This window comes from Meira miltonrushii, assembly GCF_003144205.1.
Source record: "Meira miltonrushii strain MCA 3882 unplaced genomic scaffold FA14scaffold_1, whole genome shotgun sequence".
Classification (NCBI taxonomy): Eukaryota; Fungi; Basidiomycota; class Exobasidiomycetes; order Exobasidiales; family Brachybasidiaceae; genus Meira; species Meira miltonrushii.
In genome coordinates, this window is record NW_020289943.1 from 2,697,383 (window position 1) to 2,718,377 (window position 20,995).

The following is a 20,995-nucleotide window of genomic DNA, read 5'->3' on the forward strand; positions in this document are numbered from 1 at the left end:
CAAACTATCTTGTCGTCATTTCATCTGATGAAAAAGGATATACATGCATTATCCTCTTTCAATCAAAACAATCAATAATGTTAAAAAGGATCAATCTTGATCAACTGGCAGGATTAGCGTCTTTTTCTGTTGTGACTTAACTCGCCCGCCTGTCAACTGCTTCCCGCCATCAAGATGGGTAAGTCACCGTACCTAAACTACCATTAGTCTCTTCTTGGCATGCAAAAGTACTTCAATCTGAACCTGAAATCGTTGTCTAAACTCTATATCGTTACGATCATTACAAAATTAAACTTTTTGAATTGGATTATGCCCGCGTATCGTTTTAATCAAACATCAATAGATCCCGCTAATTCTTTATCAGATCTTTTTTTTTTTTTTTTTTCAGCGAAGCTAAATCAATCACATCTTGCTTGCCGATTAAAGTCGCTGTTCCTACCTGTTACGGATCCGATTAACCTTTTCTTTCATGCTATGTCTGCCGAGGCCATGACCATAACCGGTCACATGTAGTGTGCCACTTGTTCAAGTCAGATATGGTGATCAACCAGAACAGTTGGTGCGGGAGGCATGAAGAACACGTGATATATCACTCCACTCTGCCTTTTTTCCCTCGTACGTAATATTTGAGGTACCTACGCGCCTGCCCTTTGTGTGTGGAGTTAAATGCCCTGGAAATTTTAAGAATCTCTTTTGGGTGAGACGGAGTTAATTGGGGGGAAATTTTAACAGAGTGAGTACCTATCCGGTCAATTCGCGCCACTTTTTCATTCTCATCATCCATCCTTTTCTTTACCGGATACTGCTTTTCTCACATCTCACGGCCTTTGTAGGCTGTGAATTGTGACATGAAAAGCAACCAAAAAAACAATGTCTTTAAATAGCGGATCTCAATCCGTTACAGTTTTGGATATCGATGCAGAGATGAAACAAACGGATATTCAACAACCAAGACAAATATCAAGAAGAAATAAAACAATTGCTGCTATTTCAAGTGCTGCTGCTACTTCACTCTTGATGACACCGTTTGATGTGATAAAAACTCGTATGCAAACACAGGCGCCACCTGAACCTCTATTTCAACCTTCTATAGGATCTGGATCGGGTACTTCATGTTGTCAAACAAAACAGATCGTAAGTCAAGAAGGAGTGGCTTGCAGGTATGATCCACGAGTGGAGGGCACAAAAGCAGGATCATCTCGGATACCATCCTCACGAACATCGGCACCCTTCAGCAGTGCAGGATCTGGGTCAAGTAGACCACGGGTTGTACAACAAAGTGCACGCACTTCCGCAAATCATATGTCAGGCGCAGCATGCATCTATCCCGACAAGAATGTAGCCGCTCGTGAGCTGAAACAGATCCAGAATCACAACCGGCTAAGCGGTCTTTGGGATGGTGTGATAAAAGTAGGAAGATCGGAAGGGATACGAGGATTGTGGAGAGGTCTTACACCAACGCTGGTCATGACTGTACCCTCACAATTGACATACATGACTTGCTACGACCTGTTCCGAACGAATATCCTCGCTCTTCGACCGCCAGCAACAACTTCAAGTTCACCTTCGCTCTCGAATGTGTCCGGCTATCACATGATGGCCTCTTTGACCTCTGGTGCATTGGCAAGAAGTATAAGCGCCACCCTTGTAACCCCACTGGAACTAATACGAACTCGATTACAGGCATCATCCACTTCGCACAAGCTTTCGACTACGTTTGCCAACCTTCGTGTAGAGGTAATGAATAAAGGACCTCGGGTTCTCTTCAGAGGTTTGGTACCTACTCTTTATCGTGATGTGCCATTCAGCGCAATCTACTTTACGGGCTATGAAAGCATGAAACTTGTTTTGAGCGGTGCAGGATTTGGTGAACGTAGGGATGATAGTTTGAGAAGACAAGATTTTGCTGTGGCTTTTTTGAGTGGAGCAACGAGTGGTTTTGTCGCGGCAATTTTCACTCAACCGTTTGATGTGATCAAAACTCGATTACAAGCATTTGAACATCAGACTACGGGCCGATCTAATGCAAATGTTCCAAAGACTACAATGCAAGTTTGGAGACAGATCATGCAAACGGAAGGCGCAAAAGGTCTCATGCGTGGAGTATCACCAAGAGTGGCCAAAGTTGCACCTGCATGCGGTGTGATGATCTCATGCTTTGAATTGGTTGCTAGAGGGCTAGATGAGTATTGCTAAGAGCATCTAACAAAACAAATTGTACAATAATTGCATTCAGATATCCAAAAATAAATATATAATTACAAGTGCGCATTCAATGCTTAACTGCAGAAGAGAAAGGATGATAAGTTTGTAGGTCGGCAGGAACGGCGTATGTTTCCCCTACGAGACTTTTTACAGCCACACAAAGCCTATCCAAATGAACCGTAATTCCAAAAGCAACAGAAGCACCAACAGCGAAAGTTTGATATTTTTCATCAAGAAGAGTTTCAAATGTGACTGTTGCAGGTAAAGATTCCATAATGTCATCCAAAGTTTCATCAGGCGTATCTGTCACTTCATGTGAACGAATTTTGAATCCCATCGGTTTACACATATAACGATCGATCAAGACTGGTGCGATTTGCGGTAATGGTTGACCGGTTGAAAGGGATGTCGTACACATCGAAAGCACGGCAATACAATCCGCCAAAAAAGTAGGATCCAAAAATCGAGTTCGTTTGAGTAGCGCACGAGAGTAAGCAGGTCCTAACGATTCATAAATCGTGATCGCATGCGTCAATAAACGTAAAATTCGTAATTCTATTCGTTCAAGATGTTCATATCTATGAATTGGCCATTTACCGCGTAAAGACCATTCAAAGCTAATCGATCCCTTCAACACCGAAAGACGACGAATTTTACTGCGAACGGCTAGTAGCTTATCCAAAACGTCTTTTGTATCATGTTGTCCGGGTGTTGCCGCCAGATAAATATTCTCACAGAACAACCCTCCAGTTTCTCGAATAATCGTAGCATGACTCAAACGGAAATACGTTCGCATACTACTGGTTGGCGGTAAGATTGACATTATATAAGCTGCTGCTGCTCCGATAATAACTTCAATAAACCTTCTCCATCCGATTTCCCATCCGATTCCAGGACTTCCAGGTGTTGGATTATGAGAATCCATCCAAGAATAGCCAACGATCAATGCAACGGTAACACATGTAATGATAGGCGTGATCGGCGGTCCGGGGAAATGAATACGACCCATCATTACGATCGGGAATGCAATCGCCGTTACAACTGCTAATGCAAACGGATTTGCAACTCCTGATCCTGAAGCGATATACCAAATGATCAAACCGCCAATCGCACCTAAAAATGTTGCAATAACACGTGAGAAGAAACCAAAAAGAACTTCTCCTCGATGACGAGCGGCACACAATTGTGACATGATGATCACCCAAATCGCTTTATTCTTGTAAGCCCAACCGGCAGAAGATCGTAAAATGGACGGTAAAGCGACCAAGACGGTTGTTACGGCAACTTTGATCATGAATAAAGAATTGCCTTTGTGAATGGTATGTAAATAACTTGATAATTTGATTCCTAATTCTTGCAATCGACTATCCGAATCCATAGCATCTGGATCGCGCGCTTTCGTTTGTCCAAGGCTCGAAATCATTCCTGGCACTTCATCCGGATCTTCATCATGTTCTCCTTCACCGTGAGCTTCATGTGTACTCCACGCATCCACACGGAACAAAGAAGGCGGTTTTGGGAACCAAAAGTGGAATGCCTTCCTACGTTTCTCGATATTTTCCAATTTGCGTAAAAATTCAATCAACCTTTGCGAATAAACGACTTGAAAGTGACAAAAGGTCAAAGATTGGAACAAATATCGATGAGGAAGTTTATCACCTTCCACATTTGCATCAACACTTGCTCGGAAAGGTTCAATTATTCTTTGCTTTCGCTTTTTGAACTTTTCAATCTCTGCTTCCAATTCTGCAATTGTATCAGATATCAATCTCGGAGATCCATCCTTGTTTTGCAAAAGTGTCGAGTTCAATTTTGTAGATCTGAACGTGCACAATTTGACAAGCATTGAAGTCCGTTCGCCATTCAACTTTTGAAGCCAATTTCGAATATCGGCATACACCTTTCCTTGTTGAACGAGCAAGTCCTCACTCGCTTCTGCCAAAATGCGCATACACATTTCACTAATATGATCGTTCTCTCGACCATGGAATTGCGATTCAAATGCTGTATACCGTATAGATTCCCATAATCCAACTTCGATCGGTGCATGCTTATGGTGATGTGGATGGGTAAGCTCGTGAAGCCGTTTACGCAATTCAAAACTGTGTCTTTGCGGAGTTGGATGTATCAAGCCTGCACTGAGTTTACTGGGGAATCGATGTCGAGGTCTTGTAGATCCTACTCCTCCCCCACGATAAGAGCTATCGTGAGAAGATGTATTGTCGATAGCATCTTTTGACATAGCTGATTCTTCAAGTTGAGGCGTGCTGGGCCGTGAATCAAATGGCGTGCCGGGCTTAGATTGTATCGGCGTGGTCGGTCTTGTTTGAATCGGGGTTGATGGTCTTGTTTGACCTGGAGTGATGAATTGCGGCATTCGAGGATGATTCTTGATATCCATTCCCCTCACATCCGAATAGACAAGACTGAAGTAGAATGCAATCCCATCTGCTGGTGCTAACAATCTCCTAGCAGAAAGCACGAGCGTCTGTAAATCTTCTCCCGAAGCCAACGAAAAGCTCAATTCACGTAAGAGAAGACGTGCTTGTCCTTGCAAAGGTAACAAACCTGCTTCAGCTGCCAAGACTTTATCCTTATAAAGTTCAAAGTTGAACGTTGGATCTAAAGCCGAATTTTTCATTTCTTGACGTAATTGTTCACTGCTACCCTCCAGAGGGCGTAACACGTTCAACAGCCTTTCAACGAAGGCGGAATTCACCGATTTGGGGAAGAACACCAGAGAAACCAAAATGACGATTCCGGCCTTGACAGCAAGCGGCACCATGATTGTACGTCCTAAGATATATTGAGGATAAGGATAAAGTGGTGCATAAACCAAAACGATATCCAAGCAAATGCATCCTAAAATCGTTGCAAAGATGAAAGGGCTAGGACCGAATTTGACTTTGAGGTAAAGAGTAAGAGCAACACCAACGGCCAAAAATGCCGTACAAATAGCACTTGGAGCTGTTTCAATATATTCTCCCGTGAATACCAATCTGATATCGGTTTCTGCTGGAGAAAGACGGCGTTTTCGTGCCAAATGTGCGAACAAGATCGCCAGATTTGCGTATGCCCAGCATGTACTTGTAAGCAAAAGAGTGAAGAACTCTCTTTCGATCACCGCAACGACGGGTAATTCGGCAGGTTGAATAAATATTCCGATCAAGATTAAAAAGCTTGCGTTTCCCAGCATTTTCTCTACCGGGTCGATTAACATGAAAACCATACAAATCCATGCTGCAAGTGCGCTCCTGAGAACGGGTTTCAGCTTACTCCAATCTTTCACAACGGGCGGAATCCAAGCAATGAAGCCAGGTAATTTGATACTTTGCAACTTTGTACCAATTGACTTGTTCTTCGTGCTATTGATATTTTGCTGATTCTCGTTCATGCTAATTTCCTCTTTCTTCTTCTCTTGAGAAGGAGAAGCATCGGAACCATTACTGTTGCTGTCTTTCACAGAGGATTGCAACTGTTGGCTGTCATCGCCGAAATTCAAGCTCCGAGCCGGTTCGGAGTGATGCTGATTAGTGGAAGAAAGGGGATCGGAATCGGTTGCATCGACTAGACGAACGTGTAAATCTCGATGATGTCGTTCTCGTCGTAATTCGCTATCGTTTGATGCTTCTCCCACATGCTGATCAGCCTTTTCGGCCATCTTTAGCAGGGTGAGAAATGTCACTCTTTATTTGCACATCAGAGAATGAGGATGCTCGAAAACAGGAGGATACGGCATGAATTTGAACCATTACTCTCCACTACTAAACACTTGATTAAGTAAGCGGCTCCCGTTAAAATGAACACCCGCGTCTCCGGAATTTGATTCTACGCGTGTAGAGCCTAAAAAGTGGCAAAGCAATAAAACTCTACTGTCGGGGGGCATCACACTGTCTTAACTTAATTTTTTTCATTTTTTGCAGCTAAAGGGTGAAATTTTTATGCAAGCTTTACAACTTTTTTTTAACACTGCTTCTGTGCGATAAAATTTTCAAAATAACCTGGAAGAAAATTCTCCAAGTTGTAAGATGTGAGATGAAAAAAAGAGTAAGAGGTAGAGTATCCCTCCCTTTACTCCTTCATCCTTCTCTATATTCCACTTTTATATTTTAGGTGGATTATACACTTTTTATCACATCTCACTTTATATAAACAATCATAATGAGCAAGAAGGACAAGTCAGTCAAAGCCGCCGAAGTGGCACCAGTCGCCAACGGAAATGGCAAGGCTACAACCAAAAAAGGTTCCAAAGCTGCTGCACCCGCAGCCAAATCAAACGGAAAGAAAGCTGTAAGCAAAAAGGAAGAATCATCATCCGAAGAGAGCAGTGATGAAAGCAGCGAAGAAGAAGATTCCGATTCAAGCTCAGAAGAAGACAGCGATGAAGAATCTTCTGAGGAAGAAAAGAAAGAAGTTAAAGGTGCCAAGAAAGACACTAAAGCAGCTGCTGCTGCCAAGGCTGAATCATCTGATGACTCCTCAGACGAATCATCTGAAGAAGATTCTGACGACTCTTCCGACGAAGAAGAAGAAGAAAAGCCAAAGGCAAAGGAAGTCAAAGCCAACGGCAAAGCTGCCGAAAGCAAAGCAGAAGAAAGCTCTGACGAAAGCAGCAGCAGCGAAGAAGAGAGTGACTCTGATGACTCTTCTGACGAAGAAATGAAAGAAGCTCCTGCGGTCACCGATAACAAGAAGAAACGCAAAGCTGATGATGAAATCACACCATCCAAAAAAGCAAAAGCTGACTCTGTTGCTGAAGTAACCGAAGGTGAAGAAGAATTAAAGACCGTTTGGGTTGGTCAATTGAGCTGGAATGTTGATGATGCATGGCTCAAGAGCGAGTTCGAAGAGTTTGGCGAAGTTTCTTCAGCTCGTGTGGTCATGGATCGTGAGTCAGGCAAATCGAGAGGTTTTGGATATGTTGACTTCGTCAATGCTGCTGATGCAAAGAAAGCAAGCGAAGATGCTCAAGGTAAAGAAGTTGACGGTCGTGCATTGAAGGTTGATTTGCAAAAGCCCCGCGCTCCTCGTGAGCAATCGGAAAACCGTGCTCGTAAATTCAACGACCAACGTTCTGAACCATCTCCAGTCCTTTTCATGGGCGGTTTGGCTTGGAGCTTGACCGAAGATGATATTTGGAATGCATTCGGTGAACATGGTGAAGTTACACGTGTCACTCTCCCAAAAGATCCTGAAAGTGGTAGACCAAAGGGTTTCGGCTACGTTGAATACTCAGAACAAGCAAGTGCTGATAAAGCCATTGAAGCTTTGAGCGGCGCTGATCTTGGTGGAAGACCTATCCGTTTGGATTACGCTCCTCCACGTAACAATGATGGAGGTAGCCCAGGTGGCAGAGGTGGTTTCGGAGGAGGCCGTGGAGGCGGTCGTGGTGGAGGTGGCCGTGGCGGCGGTCGTGGAGGTGGTCGAGGTGGCTTCGGCGGTCGTGGAGGTGGTCGTGGAGGAGGTGACAGCGGATGGGGTGGCCGTGGCGGTGGCCGTGGTGGATTCAACGGTGCACGATCAGGTGCCGTTCAACCTGCTCAAGGCAAAAAGATGACTTTTGATTAATTTCAATCGTCCTTTGTGTAACATTATATGGCACGTCCTCATCTCGTCTCTCACTCACACAAAAAAATTCAAAATGAGCGTATATGCTCTCCTTTCCATGAATCGCTTCTCCTCCTTTCCCTTTTCATGCATACTTTTGCGATTTACGAATTTCACTTGTACAATTGTGTTTTGGTTTAATGCTACTCGTTAGTTCTCTTTATGTCTCTGTCTGCTGTTTTCATTAAAATGTGTGTTTCTATTAAATTATGGTACAGTTGAAACATTAATACATAATAGACGTTATCAAACTCATCACTTTGCGTGACGGTCAAACAACAATTTTCTCTTTGGAGGAATTTTGGGCTTGGCGCTAATCAGGGTTGGCATTGCAGTTCCCAAATTTGCGGCAGTATTACCCATGATGATTGATTCAGACACTCCTTGAATCGAATCCGTCTTGCCAAACATGGCAGCATCGAACAAATGATCAGTCGTTTTCTCGAAACTTGCCAACATCAAAACACTATCTTTCATCTTTGCCACACCAAATCGAGTGATACCCAAAACTTCACCTTTGTACGTCATCACATCGGCCAATAACATCACATGTCTTGGATCGATTTTCATTCCGTGACTTGCCATCGTATAATCGATTTCGCGGAAAACGGAGGATCTTGCTGCTTCAATTCCCAAAACGTCTTTCATTTCCATGATATGATTCGTATGCGTTTGTGTACCAATGATGCCTTCTGTCGTCATCACTTCCCGCAAACCATATCCTTCTACCAATAGCTTACGCGAGCCTTTTTCGTCACTAATCACAGCCCTTGCAGCCTCTTGGATACCTTTGATTGCAATCTTTGGTAATGCACGTTTGAGCAACTTGAGGCCATAGTAGATTTGTTCCTCTCGCTTACCGTCGGCTGGCGCGCTCATATAGATGCGAATTCTGTTTCGATTTGGCACAATGACGACATTTTCGTATTTGAGCTTTAGCTTAGGCGCATTGATGATTGCCATCCGAATATCCTCAAGCGTTACCTCCAATTGTAGCTTTTCAATCGCTCGCATGTCAATATGAATGCCCAGGTAGACATACTGACTCGACCAAGCTTCTTCGATCACGCTAGCAACATCACCCAAGAACGTTTTCTCAACTCGACCTTTAACGATTCTTGCTGCCGTTTCGTTTTCAGGATTGACCAATTGAGCAGTGATGATTGGTGTATTGATTTGTTTGGCAGCATTGATGATTTCTTTGATACGTGGAACACCCAAGGTAACGTTCATACTTGCAACACCAGCAAAGTGGAAAGTTTTCAATGTCATTTGCGTACCTGGCTCACCGATCGATTGAGCACCAATTGCACCAACTGCCGTTCCTGGCTCAACTTTGGCTTTCAAATATTTCACATAACAAACTTGTAAGAATGCGTCCAACGTACTCTTGCGTACCAGAGTTTTGTTATCCACAATCGCTATAGATGCTGCATCAGCTCCGAGATTCAAGTCTGTATCTTCATCAAAGTGATCTTCGCGAACCAGGGCAGGGTATAATCCGTATGCTTCCCGAATTTCAGCAGCTCTTTTCACAACAAATTCATCCAAGAATTCAAACACCTGTTGACGATACTTCTCGGTAGTCTGAACAGAGAAAGGCGGCTTCGAGAGGTAGTCTTCGATGATCTCTGTGACTTCATACGGCAAAAGACCACGTTCTTGTACATGCCGCGTAATGGCCCGAGCGTGTGACCACGATCGATGGTACTCAACGGGCAACGCATCACCTTCCAATTCGGCAGGATCCAAGCCATCATCACCATACGTAAATTGAACAACTCCTCCAACAGAGTTACGAACAGACATATCGTAATGCGTTGATAAATCTTCCAAAGCTTTCATCAATCTTCTTTGCATGTAACCCGTTTCGGCTGTTTTGACTGCCGTATCGACTAAACCTTCACGACCGGAAATGGCGTGGAAAAGGAATTCAGTGGGTGTAAGGCCTGTGAAGAAACTGTTACGAACGAAACCTTTTGATGGTGGATCTTTTGACTTTTTGGCAAAATGTGGCAAAGAACGATCTTGAAAACCGTTGGGCACACGCGATCCACTGATAATCTGTTGACCCACACAAGCAACCATTTGAGCTACATTAATCTTTGAACCTTTTGAACCACAGAAAGCCATGATGAGTGGTGCATTGTGACGACTTAATTCAGTCATACAAATTTCACCTACATCACTACGAACACCGCTGAGAACCCCAGAAATCATACTTTCCAACGTTTGTTCTTGGTCGCACCCGGGTAAATTGTCCAATTTTCCGCGCTTGGCCTTCTCGATCAAATCGATGCATTCCTTGTATGCAGCTTCAACTTTCGAGTCCTTTGTAGTACGCAATCGGTCTCCTGGCATGACATCGTTGATTCCCAAACTGAATCCTTGATTGGCCAACCAACGAGCACACGTCTTTGCTAACCTGTTCATCGCTTGAATAGCTGCATCCGGCCCATAGTCACGCAGCATGACACCAAAGACACTGTTCTTCTTTCCATCTCCCACCGTATTTTTATCCATCACACCACATAGCACTTCAGAATTTTGAATCACAAGCCATCCGTCGTTTGGGCTCATATCCTTGATGAAACCTTTACCCGGCTTTTCATATGTTCGGCATTGTGCTTCAAGATTGATCAAGACATTTGACTTCTTGTTGGGTCTGATCATTAAGCTGAATACCTGCTTTCCCGTCCATAACCGCTCCGGCTTGAGAATTGCAGGTGGGGGAAGATCAATTTGTAGATCGGCATCACCGAAGAAGCTACAGATTTGAACAAATTGACGACGATTGAAGAATCGGTCACGTCGAGAGATCAAAAATGAAGCTGTGATGAAATCTTGAATAGCAGCAATGATTGGTTCACCATTTCTAGGCGTAACAAGGTTGTGTTTGACGCCCATCAATTCTGTAGCCTCTGTTCTTGCTTCTTCCGTTTGAGGAACGTGCATATTCATCTCATCACCATCAAAATCGGCATTGTATGGATTGCAAGCACATTCGTTCAATCGGAACGTACGCCAAGGTCGAATCTTTGCACGATGTGACATGATCGATAGCTTGTGCAAACTGGGTTGTCGATTGAACAAAACGATATCACCATCACGCAAATGTCGTTCGACCACGTCACCAATTTTCAGATTTGCAGCTGCGACCTTACGAGACATTTCGTATTTCAAAAAGCGCTTCAAGCCCGTATCCGAATCAATGACAAAGTTTGCGCCTGGGTGAATATCACAACCATTTGAGATTGCTCGTTTCATTTCCTCCATATTGTGTTCAAATACCCTTTCTGGATAAGTCAAGATCTTTGCTACGCGGTCAGGAACGGCCACTTCATCAATCTTTAAATTGGGATCTGGCGAAATAACGGTACGTCCAGAGAAATCCACACGCTTTCCTGACAAATTACCACGGAAACGTCCTTGTTTTCCCTTTAGTCGTTGACAGAGACCTCTTGTAGGTTTGGTGCCTGGCGAAGAATTTGCCGAAGGCAGCTCAGAGTTGATGTACAGCGCAACGGAAGCCTGGAGGAAATCCCACTGTTCCATCAATTGTGATGTCGTCGTTCCTTTCCCTCCACGCTTTAGCCCAGCTTTCAGCAGACTATTGGTGAATATGATTTCCGTCAATTTGACACTGAGATCATCTTCTGTCGTTGCTCCTTCTTGTTGAACACTAGGTCGAATGCAGACTGGTGGCACGCAAATGTATTGCCAAATGAACTGTTCCGGTCGACCAAATTCTGGCCGTAGTCCAAGAAGTTCACAATCCTCATCAGATATACGACGAAATAAGTCCAAAGTACGCAGAGGATTCAAGTCGTCCAGTGCTTTATTAAGATGTGGGGCGATATCGAATCCGCTACCTAGTCGGATAGCATTGTTGAATGTGTTGCGAAACGATTGCTTGTCACCCGCCACCTTTTTCGATCGATATTTGTCGTGTACAATTTTCATCGTTGTCGGCACCTTCTTTACATATCCGTTCACATCCTTGCATCTGGGGCAATGTGTCATCTTCCTTGCTGCTGAATGAACCGCTTTGAATGCTGCAGTGCGTTGCAAATTTTCAAGATTGGGTCTTCTAAAGATGCGCAAATATTTTCTTCTTGAAGGCTCATCAAGTAAGACGGTGGCACAATTTTTGCAAACGCATTGCAAGATGGAGACTGTATGTTTGAGGTATCCGATATGGAAAACTGGCAATACCAAGCGAATATATCCATAATGACCAACACAATCTGCCATTTTCAGTCCACACGTTTCACAAAGCGTACGTTTGTCAGAAACACCTAACCGTTTATCCAATACACCATGTGGAATAGGAGCACGATCACCACCTTCGCCGATGCAATACATATCTTTTGTCGTGATTTCCAATTCGGACATACCAACGATCTCTTGTGGAGACAGTACTCCGAATTGGATATGTTTGATGCGTTTTGTCGCATCTTGAGGGACGAGTTCCTTCATCTTGGCAATCGATAGGGTGTTGGATGACTAGAAAGACGTAAGATTCGTTAATTGGGCTTCTTATTTGCTGAGCAGCAAGCTACAAAGGCAGGCTGTTGTTGAATCCAAACGTCATGTGAGAGCAATCATCAATCCTCCTCCTCTGAGGTTGTTTGATTGGGATTTGTTTGATGGTATCAATTGTGTAACTTGTGAATTTTTTCTCTCGAGTGTATGCACATTATGCAGCGCTAAAATAAATCTTCTTAACAAAAAATCCAAGCTGACTGTTTGTTTAGTGGGGAACACGTGCTGCTGTATACTCCACAGTGTGTTCTTTTCGGCTCCTCTTATGACCCATGCCGGGGCGAATATTTCTGAGAATAAAGTTGCATCATTTTATTAGTTTGACCCTGAGCTGCTTGAGCTTAGAGGGGTAAAGCGCCTTGCCGATAAGAAAAAAAAAGGGCGATGATATGTTTTAATCAATGCATGTAATCTTAATTGACAACACATTTCCACTTTAACAAGGCGTCATTCTCCTTTCTAGTCACCCCGAATTAAAATAATATGATTGCTTTCTTTTTTTTACTGTCATCTGTTCTGGTCTATGTGCACTTCATTTCTTCAACGGAAACGATCTTTCAGTGAAAAGGTCAAGGTTTAAAATCGCGAGTATGATGGAACTCTAATCCTCTTACACGATCCTAAAAGTATCCCTTGATCGATACACGGCCTGACGATAATTCTATACGACAAGATACAAACAATCACACTACTTTCATCCGAAACGATCGAAACACTTTCATCAAATCAACACGCCTTCGAGTCAAATATACGCCTTTGCCAACGGGTTGCCATTAGAACGTTTTTGCTCCGCTTGGCGTTCTAGTGGAGTCAAGATTGACAATCGAACAGGATCAAGATCAAGGTATTTCCACGATTACCGAACCTTCAGTGCTTACGAGCAATATACTATTATACCCCCTTTAACGAACAAACAATCCATCAAAAAGAGGATTCAATCATCTTCGACCCTTTCAGATCGAATTCGTACCAATATACCCCGGCTAATCTGTTCATCCTTCAAAATGCCAAGCTGGACAACGAAAGTATACGAAAGGAGAGGAAAGATGAAAATTAATACTCCTACTGCAAAGGCCCTTCGCTTCTTCCAGAAAGAGCCGGAACATTATATGTCCATTGCCGATTTGAAAGTCGTTCAGCAAAACTTTCGCAACGACGAATCAGGTGAATGGAAAGTAGCAGAAGACGTTGGCCTTTCTTGCTTTCCACGAACACATTATCGGATACGTTGGAATAGTACTGAATCAGGTGCTAAATGGCAATCATGGGCTCTTTTGGGTGTTTATGTGGAAAATACCTTTGCAGTTCGAAGCATTTATTCATTCGATAGTTCAGGTGAAGTTGACAAAGATTTACCTTCTTCAAAAGTTTGCATAGTTGACGAATATGCAATCCTTCAATGCCCAATCTTTATATACCCTTTCGTCAAACATTCATTCAACAAAGCACATGACCGACTTCATCATACCCTTAAATGTACATTGAGCCAGACTCCAACTTCTTCACCTTGATGAATAATTATATCCATCCATTCGATTTATGATGAGATAAAAATTGCTTGCTTGAATGTGACAGTCTATAAATACATGAGATATATTGTTGAAATTAACATGATGTGATAAGTTCTTCTACAGCCTCCTCCAAAACCGAGAGGCGATGGAATTGGGAAATACGTTGTAACAAGTTCAACTTATTCCGTACATCCCTTCTAGAAAGCGTCAAAGCCCAAGGTCCAGAACAAGGACAATGAGGGCCAACATTACCTTCTCGCAAAGTATGACAACGAGAACAACGCAAATCCTGCAAAACAAACGATCGAATTGATTCTTGTGCAATTTTGCATAATCGAATTTCAATATCCGATCGATCATACGCATTTTGACAACGTATACATCTCCATTGTTGTCCATCTTGCGTTGCTTTTAATAAGTCTGCATCTCTGCATAAATCAAGCGTACGTTCTTCATTGCAAGCCGTACAAATGATCGTTGGTGTTGGTTTGAGAATTTGACATGGTTGAGTGAAATCCGCTTCTGGACTGAATTCTCCTATACCCAATAAGCTGAGAACGTTTCTTCGGCAGATTCCAACTTCAACTTGGGCTTCTTTTTGCAAGGAGAGAATCGCCATTGTTGCTTTCACGAATTCCAAAGCAGGCGAAGGAGGAATTGCATCGTCCGTTACACTGAAGTTAGAAGCTCTGTTCAATAAACTTCCACCTGGTAACTCGGGCCACTTCCATTCCGCAAATAAGCCTTCAAAGGCTTCTTCTTCAGCTTCGAAATCTTCCGGTAACGAATGAACAAGTTTAACGTGTTGATCCCGCAAATCTTGCGTTTGGATTAACATTTTACGAGTTACCCATTTGGTAAGCAACTCTTTCGCTAAGGTTGCGGCAGCACTACCTTCTTCGTCTTCCTCTGCATCTCCATCTTGTCCCGTCAGAGCTTTTCGCTTGTGAGGTGCGTTTTCGTTCGATTCATCCTCTGCTAAACGAGCGTTGACCTTGATCGCAGTCAAAGGCGTTCTATCGACGGAATGAGAAGCAAAAGCCTTACGTTTACCGTCGTACAATCTCCGAATAAATCCTCCAATGACAAGATTGAACTTCTGTTGTGCAATGTGTGGAAGGAAGGATGCAATGTTCCAGTTCATATCCACATGGAACGGCTTCTGCATATCCTCAACGCCCTGATCGTCGATCCCTTGTTCTGGGTCCTTGCAGATCACACCTCCAAAATTGGCTGAATCCATCCATAAAAGATAGTCCCAGTGATGAACAATTTCAAGATCGATGTGTTTGAACAGATCTCTTGATGTGATTGCGCTGACCATGTAACGTCCAAACGCTGCAGCACTGCCTGCTGTCGGTTTGCTGGTCAAAATGAAAAGTTTGGAGAAATTGGCGAAAACGATTGAAGCTCCCATTCGTTTGCATTCGGCTAGCAGTTGGAGTAAAGTCTTTCTCATCAAAGCACGAACAAAAGAAGCTAAAGCAGGTTCGTATAAACAACTTCTGCTTTTGCCAACTTCACTACTCAACCAACGCCAAAAGCCGTCTGCCAAAGCATGAGAATAAGCACCTTTGTTTCGAACTTTGTCGATATACCACGCTTTTACCATACTCTTCAACGTCCAGAAAACTTGCGAAGTCACTGCTGCATCTCCCATACTGACGCCGGTGTTTACTGGACCTTTTGCGTATTCGTCCAGATTATGTGAGGTATTATCGAACGCCATCGATCCGCTTGCTTCCGTGCCTTCCATATCGTTGATGTTCCCGCTTTGCAAGACCGCATTCAAGGCAAGATGACCCAAAGTCATTTCGAATACCACATTGTTGTAGGCACCAGGCTTGGAAATTTCCAAAGGAGCTGAGGCGCTTCGAGTGTTGGAGGCTTCATTGCTGCTGATTGCGTTACTGCTATCAACAATTTGAATGTTACCCAAATCAGGATCGTTGCCCGTTTCACTCCACCAGAGTAACATGTCATTCCTTGTAAGTCTTCTTGCGAAATCGACATCTGCAGCAAAAAGGGAAACGTCTGCGCCACGAATACTGCAGAGTGGAACGTCAAAATGGGCAGAAACACGAAGCCAGTGTAAAATCCAATGAGAAGTTCGCAAGTAGCAGTTCAACATTCTCTTTACACTGTACATTTGCCAACCCAGTGCCGGCAATTCGTCATCCTGATGAGCGGCTGGAATGCTTAGGTAAGGTGTTTCGGCCATTATCGATACTCCCATCTTGGATTCATAGAAGTCCGCGCTACGAGCAGAGCAAATGGCAAACATCGATGGTGTTTGACTGGATTTGCGGATCGCGGTCAACTCTTTTGCAACGGTTTTCCATGCTCGATTTGCACTGGTATGAATTTTGACTTCCATCTCCATATCATCGTGATACTCGAAAACTCCTCCTTCTAGCCTGCCACCACCACGCCATCTGTCAACCCGTTCTTTGTACATAGGTTCCAAAGCAGGCAATTGACGGATACCCGCAGGATCAATGATATGCACTTGCAGAGCACCTTGAGAGAATAATCCAATAACATGCTTTCCGTCTTTTGATCCATGCCACATGTAGATCCAACGGAAATCTTTTCCATCATTGAGATAAGTATGCTTTTGAATGGAAGGATGGGATGTTTTGACAAGGTCTGATAGATCAAAACCGAAATCCAATGCACGACTGAACTTGGCACGACTTGAAGTCTTGAGTGAGCATGAATTTCCAAGTTGAATCAAAGCACGCATATAAAGCGGAACTTGCATTTCGTAAACTGCATCAACGTTTGGATGATTGATCAAAGATGAAAAGTGAGGTTCTTCATCAAGGAACAACTCTTCCGAGACTGTGACCTTGTACAAGTGACGACAAGGCTTTCCTCGCGGTAATGTCCGAACAACATTTTCAACCAAATAAGCATCGTTGAATGTGCCAGGACGTGGAACGGATTTAAAATGAATGTAGAAAACGCGGGGAATACGAACTTTGAAACTTTGCAAACGACTATCAACTGAGATCCATAAACGATATTCACCTTGTCTAGTGGTAGGGCAAACTTGTACCAGATCCCAAACAGCTACTGCCATATTTTGAGATCGCTTGTGAAGCATTGATGATACCATCGAACCATCTTTACGACCAGTTAGGCGGCCTTGACCTTTGTTTGCTTTGCGTTCTTTTCGCATCTTGCGCCACTTGCTCTTCATTCCCTTGATCCAGCCGGGGTAATCAACATTCATATCGGGAATAGGAATGTCCTCAACTACTTCAACTTGAGCAATACGACCGTTAGCAGCCTTTTTGATAATCAGCTCAGGCGGTGGACGACTGAAAGCAGGCTTTTCCGATCCCGGCTTGAACATCTCTGTCAGCTTACGTTGTTTGAGTCTGTCATCTCCTGCGGCAACTCGTTTGAACAACCAATCAGGATGTCGGATACGTGGAACGGGATTCTTTACCTTTTGCATAGCAGCTGGGATTGTGATCAATTTTTGAATAACACTGCCAAATCGATCGATATAATAATTCCAATCCAAGATTGACCGAAGATCAAAGTTGTTCAAAGAACTGTCACGTAAGAACCTTCGCAAATAATACTGCTTGATGCTTGGCTCAGCATTAAAGATGGCAACCGGAACAGCACGTTCGGTGACTGGTGCACCGTGAGGCTTTTCGGAAATGATAAACTTACAGGCCAATCCTTTATCTTTCACCATTTCAGCACCAAGGAACTCGGCCAATCGCTTAGCGGTTGTGATTGCGGTAGACTTTTGACTTCCATATTCTTGAAGTGTTCTGGACATGCTCTTGTTCTCTGCGATCAAGTCGACAAGTTCTTCATCGTGTAATGTTGAACCTCTGCTGAACAACACATCAAGCCACTGATCGGCCACTTGAGCAACGGCATCATAACATTCGACAAGTGTTTTTCCCAGTAAGAATTTCTCAAAGATTTGTTTTTGGAAATCTTTGATAAGTTGCAACTCTCCTCTTCGTTTGACTTCAAACCCTTTCAATTCGGCCAAGGAACCATCATGGTTGAAAACGGCATATCGCTTTTTGAGCAATTTATCTTCTTCCTTACTGGATGGTAAGATCATCGCACGATACGGTCCATCAAGTTCGAAGAAAATTGAATTTTCACTGCGAATCTCATATCGACCTGATTTGTCATCCATGAGAGCATGGTATTGATGATTCGTGAATCGTTGATGAACGAGGTAATTCAACATAGTGCATGGATAGGATACACCAAGCCCCTTGCCGGATTTCGTCTTGAAAGTGAAATTCTCGGGAAAGTTTCCTGGAAGCATACACCAAATACCATCGGTATCGAGTTCCAAAGGACGTCCAATTCGGTCGACCAAGTCTTTGGCCAATTGAATGATCGTTGCACCGGTCAAACAAGTGATTCCAGCCATTTCCATAGAGTACCATCTTGCTCCTTTTCGCATCACATAACCATAGAACGAATTCAGAATACACTTGTGTGCCATTTGTAGGGAATCGTAAAGCACAATCATTTTTTTGGCTTCCATCACCTCAGCAAGAGAGCCTCCGCCTTGTGCTTTATCGAGATTCTTTTTCCATGTCTTGTGAAGTCCTTTGTATTCATATCTTCGATCACGGAAATCTCTCACAGTGTCAATGTAGAATGGATTTTCACGTTGACAGATAACCGTTTCACGTTTCACAGTTCGTGTTTCGTGTGTTTTGCGGTACACTTTGCGGCTGTAGTCACCAAGACGCTTTTTCAATAAAGCATCTTGTTCGTTTATACCAAGATCGTGATATGTCCTACGCGGTCCATCAGGAAAACGAGGCGGGAAAGATTCTTTGGATAAAGCATGTCTGATCATATTCACTTCATCCTTCTTTGCAGGGAAATATTCTCCACGCCAAGACCATTCCATCTTTTTGTCGCATTTCATTCCTGGCCTGTTGAAATCACAAGCGGCGCAAGCTGCTTCATCCTTTACCGAATCAGGTTGTAATCGATTTGACAACATGATATTCGGATACATGGCAGCAACGTCCAAATGGTAAATCAAAGGCTCGACGTGCAAAATAGGATTATCGCGCAGATGTTCCAGCATCGTCTTGATCTCGTCCCTGACCTCATCGAAGTTGGTGACATCATTGACATTCATTTTGCCTTCAACTTCAATACTGAACTTCAATGCGCTGTCAAGATCTCCAATCAATTCATCAAAGGCGGTAGGGTCGACTTTGAAATCCGTCATGATATCGCTTCGGAAAACACCAGCTTCCAATGCTTCAACGTGTCCTCCAACGTATGTTTCTGATTCGAGTAGATGACCTTGATATGTGCTTCCTACTGGATCTGTGTGTCGATTTGGCATGATGATGCTTCCTTGATATGCTTGCACCATCAAGAGGGTTTCACACAAAGTACCACTACCTTTGCGTAACACTTCGTCCGGATTGAGTGGAATAATGTTGCACAAACTGAAGATGAAAGGATGGACGTACTTCATGTATAGGTAATACGTTGCGACGGCATCGGAAACGGAATATTGTGCTAGCGTTTGTGGTTGTTCGACTGCATATGGTGTCATCAATTCAGGATCCAATTCCATAGGATCGTAGCCTAATTTAGCAACCGTGACTGCTTTCAGGCCTTGACTTCCTTGTGGTAGATACGAATCACGTTTCACCCAACGGAAACAATCCATATGTGCGGTCGATCGACTTTTGTATTCACCTTCGTTGTCTTTGGCAAATCCAATCTCGTTCAGCATGCTGATGCCATGGTGATTAGCACGCGTTTCGACGAATGGGAAATCGAAAGAGTCACCGTTGTACGTTACAACAACGGTTGGCTTTGCCTCACGGAAATGTGAGAAGAAACGTTGAATGAGCGCCATCTCGTTTGGTTCATTAAAGATGATGAATGGACCCTCGTATTCTTCCTTTGGTGAATATTCGAAATCATCAATGTCTTCACTAACGATTTCACGATTGGTGATCAGATAACCTTGTCCGTCTATCATGTATGAAATCATCATGATCGAATCTGATGCTGCATCAGGAAATTTGAGTGGTAACTTTGTCGTTTCGATATCGAAGGCTAAAACAGTTGGTTCAGCACGCTTGACACGACTAGGAACGCCCACCATGGAAACCACACCTCCATCGAACGAAACAGTGTACCACAGTCCTACTCGGATGTCATTATCGATTGCCACACGTAGATAGTATGGAACGTCATATTCACGTATATCGTTGATGCAATCTTCCGGATTCATTTGTGCAGCTTTGGATTTGGCATGATTGCGGCTTTGGTTATATCGACTGCTTGATGCTCCATATAATTCCTCTTCCATTTCGATCACCATTGCAGCACTTGCACCGACATCATCTTCTAGCACATCTGCATACGTTTCTACTGCACTTGCGGTTTTCTGTGCCTTTAAGGCGAGTGGAAGCAATTCTCTTCGTACCGCTAGCAGGTCCTGGACGTTGTGAAATTCAATCTTTACGAATGTGCGGGTAAGTCCGACAAGATGATTTGCCATCTTTAAATCATCTTTGACTACGCGAGAAACTTTGGTGATTAGGCCTTCGTATTTCCTACGTAACCACTCTTCGACATGTGCTTCTGTGTTTGGTCTGCATCCCAAAAGAATGTAGGGTGCGAATTGTACGGTGATCTTGAACATCGATGCATCATCTTGAATGAAGTAAAAGTCTACTGCACTTTTACCTGTAGCATGACCTGGACCTTCTAATGGATTATCGGGTACCAAGGTAGGATGCATGTTGACCAGCCATGCTTCTCTTGATTCACCTTGCTCTAACCGTTCGAAACCTAGTTTTGCATCGATCTCATCTCGCTGTCTGGCTTCTTCGAATCGATCTTCTATGGAGGTTGCTTCATTTGATGTTCCTGTAAGTAGGGATGCTATAGCCGCTTTTTGTTCTTGCGTTTTTGGTCTTGGTGCTCCGCTGTGTGTATTGCTTCCTCCTCTCCTTTTGAATGTTCCCCTTCCTCGTCCCGACGTTAGACCGAAAGTCGATCCATTCTGTCTTGATGACATGTTGACAATATGGGTTGATGGAGGGTATTATGATGGTTAGAAAAGCAACAGTATATCTTCAAAGTGT

At 43.5% G+C, this 20,995-nt stretch overlaps 6 protein-coding genes across 6 annotated transcripts; 3 read left to right on the plus strand and 3 right to left on the minus strand.

Annotated features, from left to right (window-relative positions):
- Positions 1-455: 455 nt before the first annotated feature.
- FA14DRAFT_159586 (mitochondrial carrier) lies at positions 456-2,404 on the plus strand. Its single transcript, XM_025498285.1, has one exon. The coding sequence runs from the start codon at positions 871-873 to the stop codon at positions 2,194-2,196; it is 1,326 nt and encodes a 441-aa protein (XP_025357935.1). The 5' UTR covers positions 456-870; the 3' UTR covers positions 2,197-2,404.
- FA14DRAFT_118501 (uncharacterized protein) lies at positions 2,273-5,599 on the minus strand (the record flags this gene model as incomplete). The annotated part of the gene is made up of 1 exon (XM_025496298.1): positions 2,273-5,599. One exon carries the CDS (start codon positions 5,597-5,599, stop codon positions 2,273-2,275), a length of 3,327 nt encoding a protein of 1,108 aa, XP_025357936.1.
- Positions 5,600-6,981: 1,382 nt separating this feature from the next.
- FA14DRAFT_115131 (RNA-binding domain-containing protein) lies at positions 6,982-7,632 on the plus strand (the record flags this gene model as incomplete). Its single annotated transcript, XM_025496092.1, has 1 exon — positions 6,982-7,632. A coding segment is annotated over one exon (651 nt), but the record flags the coding sequence as incomplete, so codon positions are not given.
- A 350-nt stretch (positions 7,633-7,982) lies between these two features.
- On the minus strand, positions 7,983-12,464 carry FA14DRAFT_142076 (beta and beta-prime subunits of DNA dependent RNA-polymerase). The gene has a single exon (XM_025497162.1). The coding sequence runs from the start codon at positions 12,289-12,291 to the stop codon at positions 8,068-8,070; it is 4,224 nt and encodes a 1,407-aa protein (XP_025357938.1). The 5' UTR covers positions 12,292-12,464; the 3' UTR covers positions 7,983-8,067.
- Positions 12,465-13,361: 897 nt separating this feature from the next.
- On the plus strand, positions 13,362-13,868 carry FA14DRAFT_153003 (uncharacterized protein; the record flags this gene model as incomplete). The annotated part of the gene is made up of 1 exon (XM_025497568.1): positions 13,362-13,868. One exon carries the CDS (start codon positions 13,362-13,364, stop codon positions 13,866-13,868), a length of 507 nt encoding a protein of 168 aa, XP_025357939.1.
- A 94-nt stretch (positions 13,869-13,962) lies between these two features.
- FA14DRAFT_142079 (putative POL2-DNA polymerase epsilon, calytic subunit A) lies at positions 13,963-20,942 on the minus strand (the record flags this gene model as incomplete). The annotated part of the gene is made up of 2 exons (XM_025497163.1): positions 14,853-20,942; positions 13,963-14,804 (listed from the first exon to the last, which is right to left on the minus strand). Exons 1-2 carry the CDS (start codon positions 20,926-20,928, stop codon positions 13,963-13,965), a joined length of 6,918 nt encoding a protein of 2,305 aa, XP_025357940.1. The 5' UTR covers positions 20,929-20,942.
- Positions 20,943-20,995: the final 53 nt, after the last annotated feature.

Coding starts and splice junctions, on each gene's coding strand:
- FA14DRAFT_159586 (XM_025498285.1), top strand. CDS start 871: ATGTCTTTAAATAGCGGATCTCAATCCGTTACAGTTTTGGATATCGAT.
- FA14DRAFT_142076 (XM_025497162.1), bottom strand. CDS start 12,291: ATGAAGGAACTCGTCCCTCAAGATGCGACAAAACGCATCAAACATATC.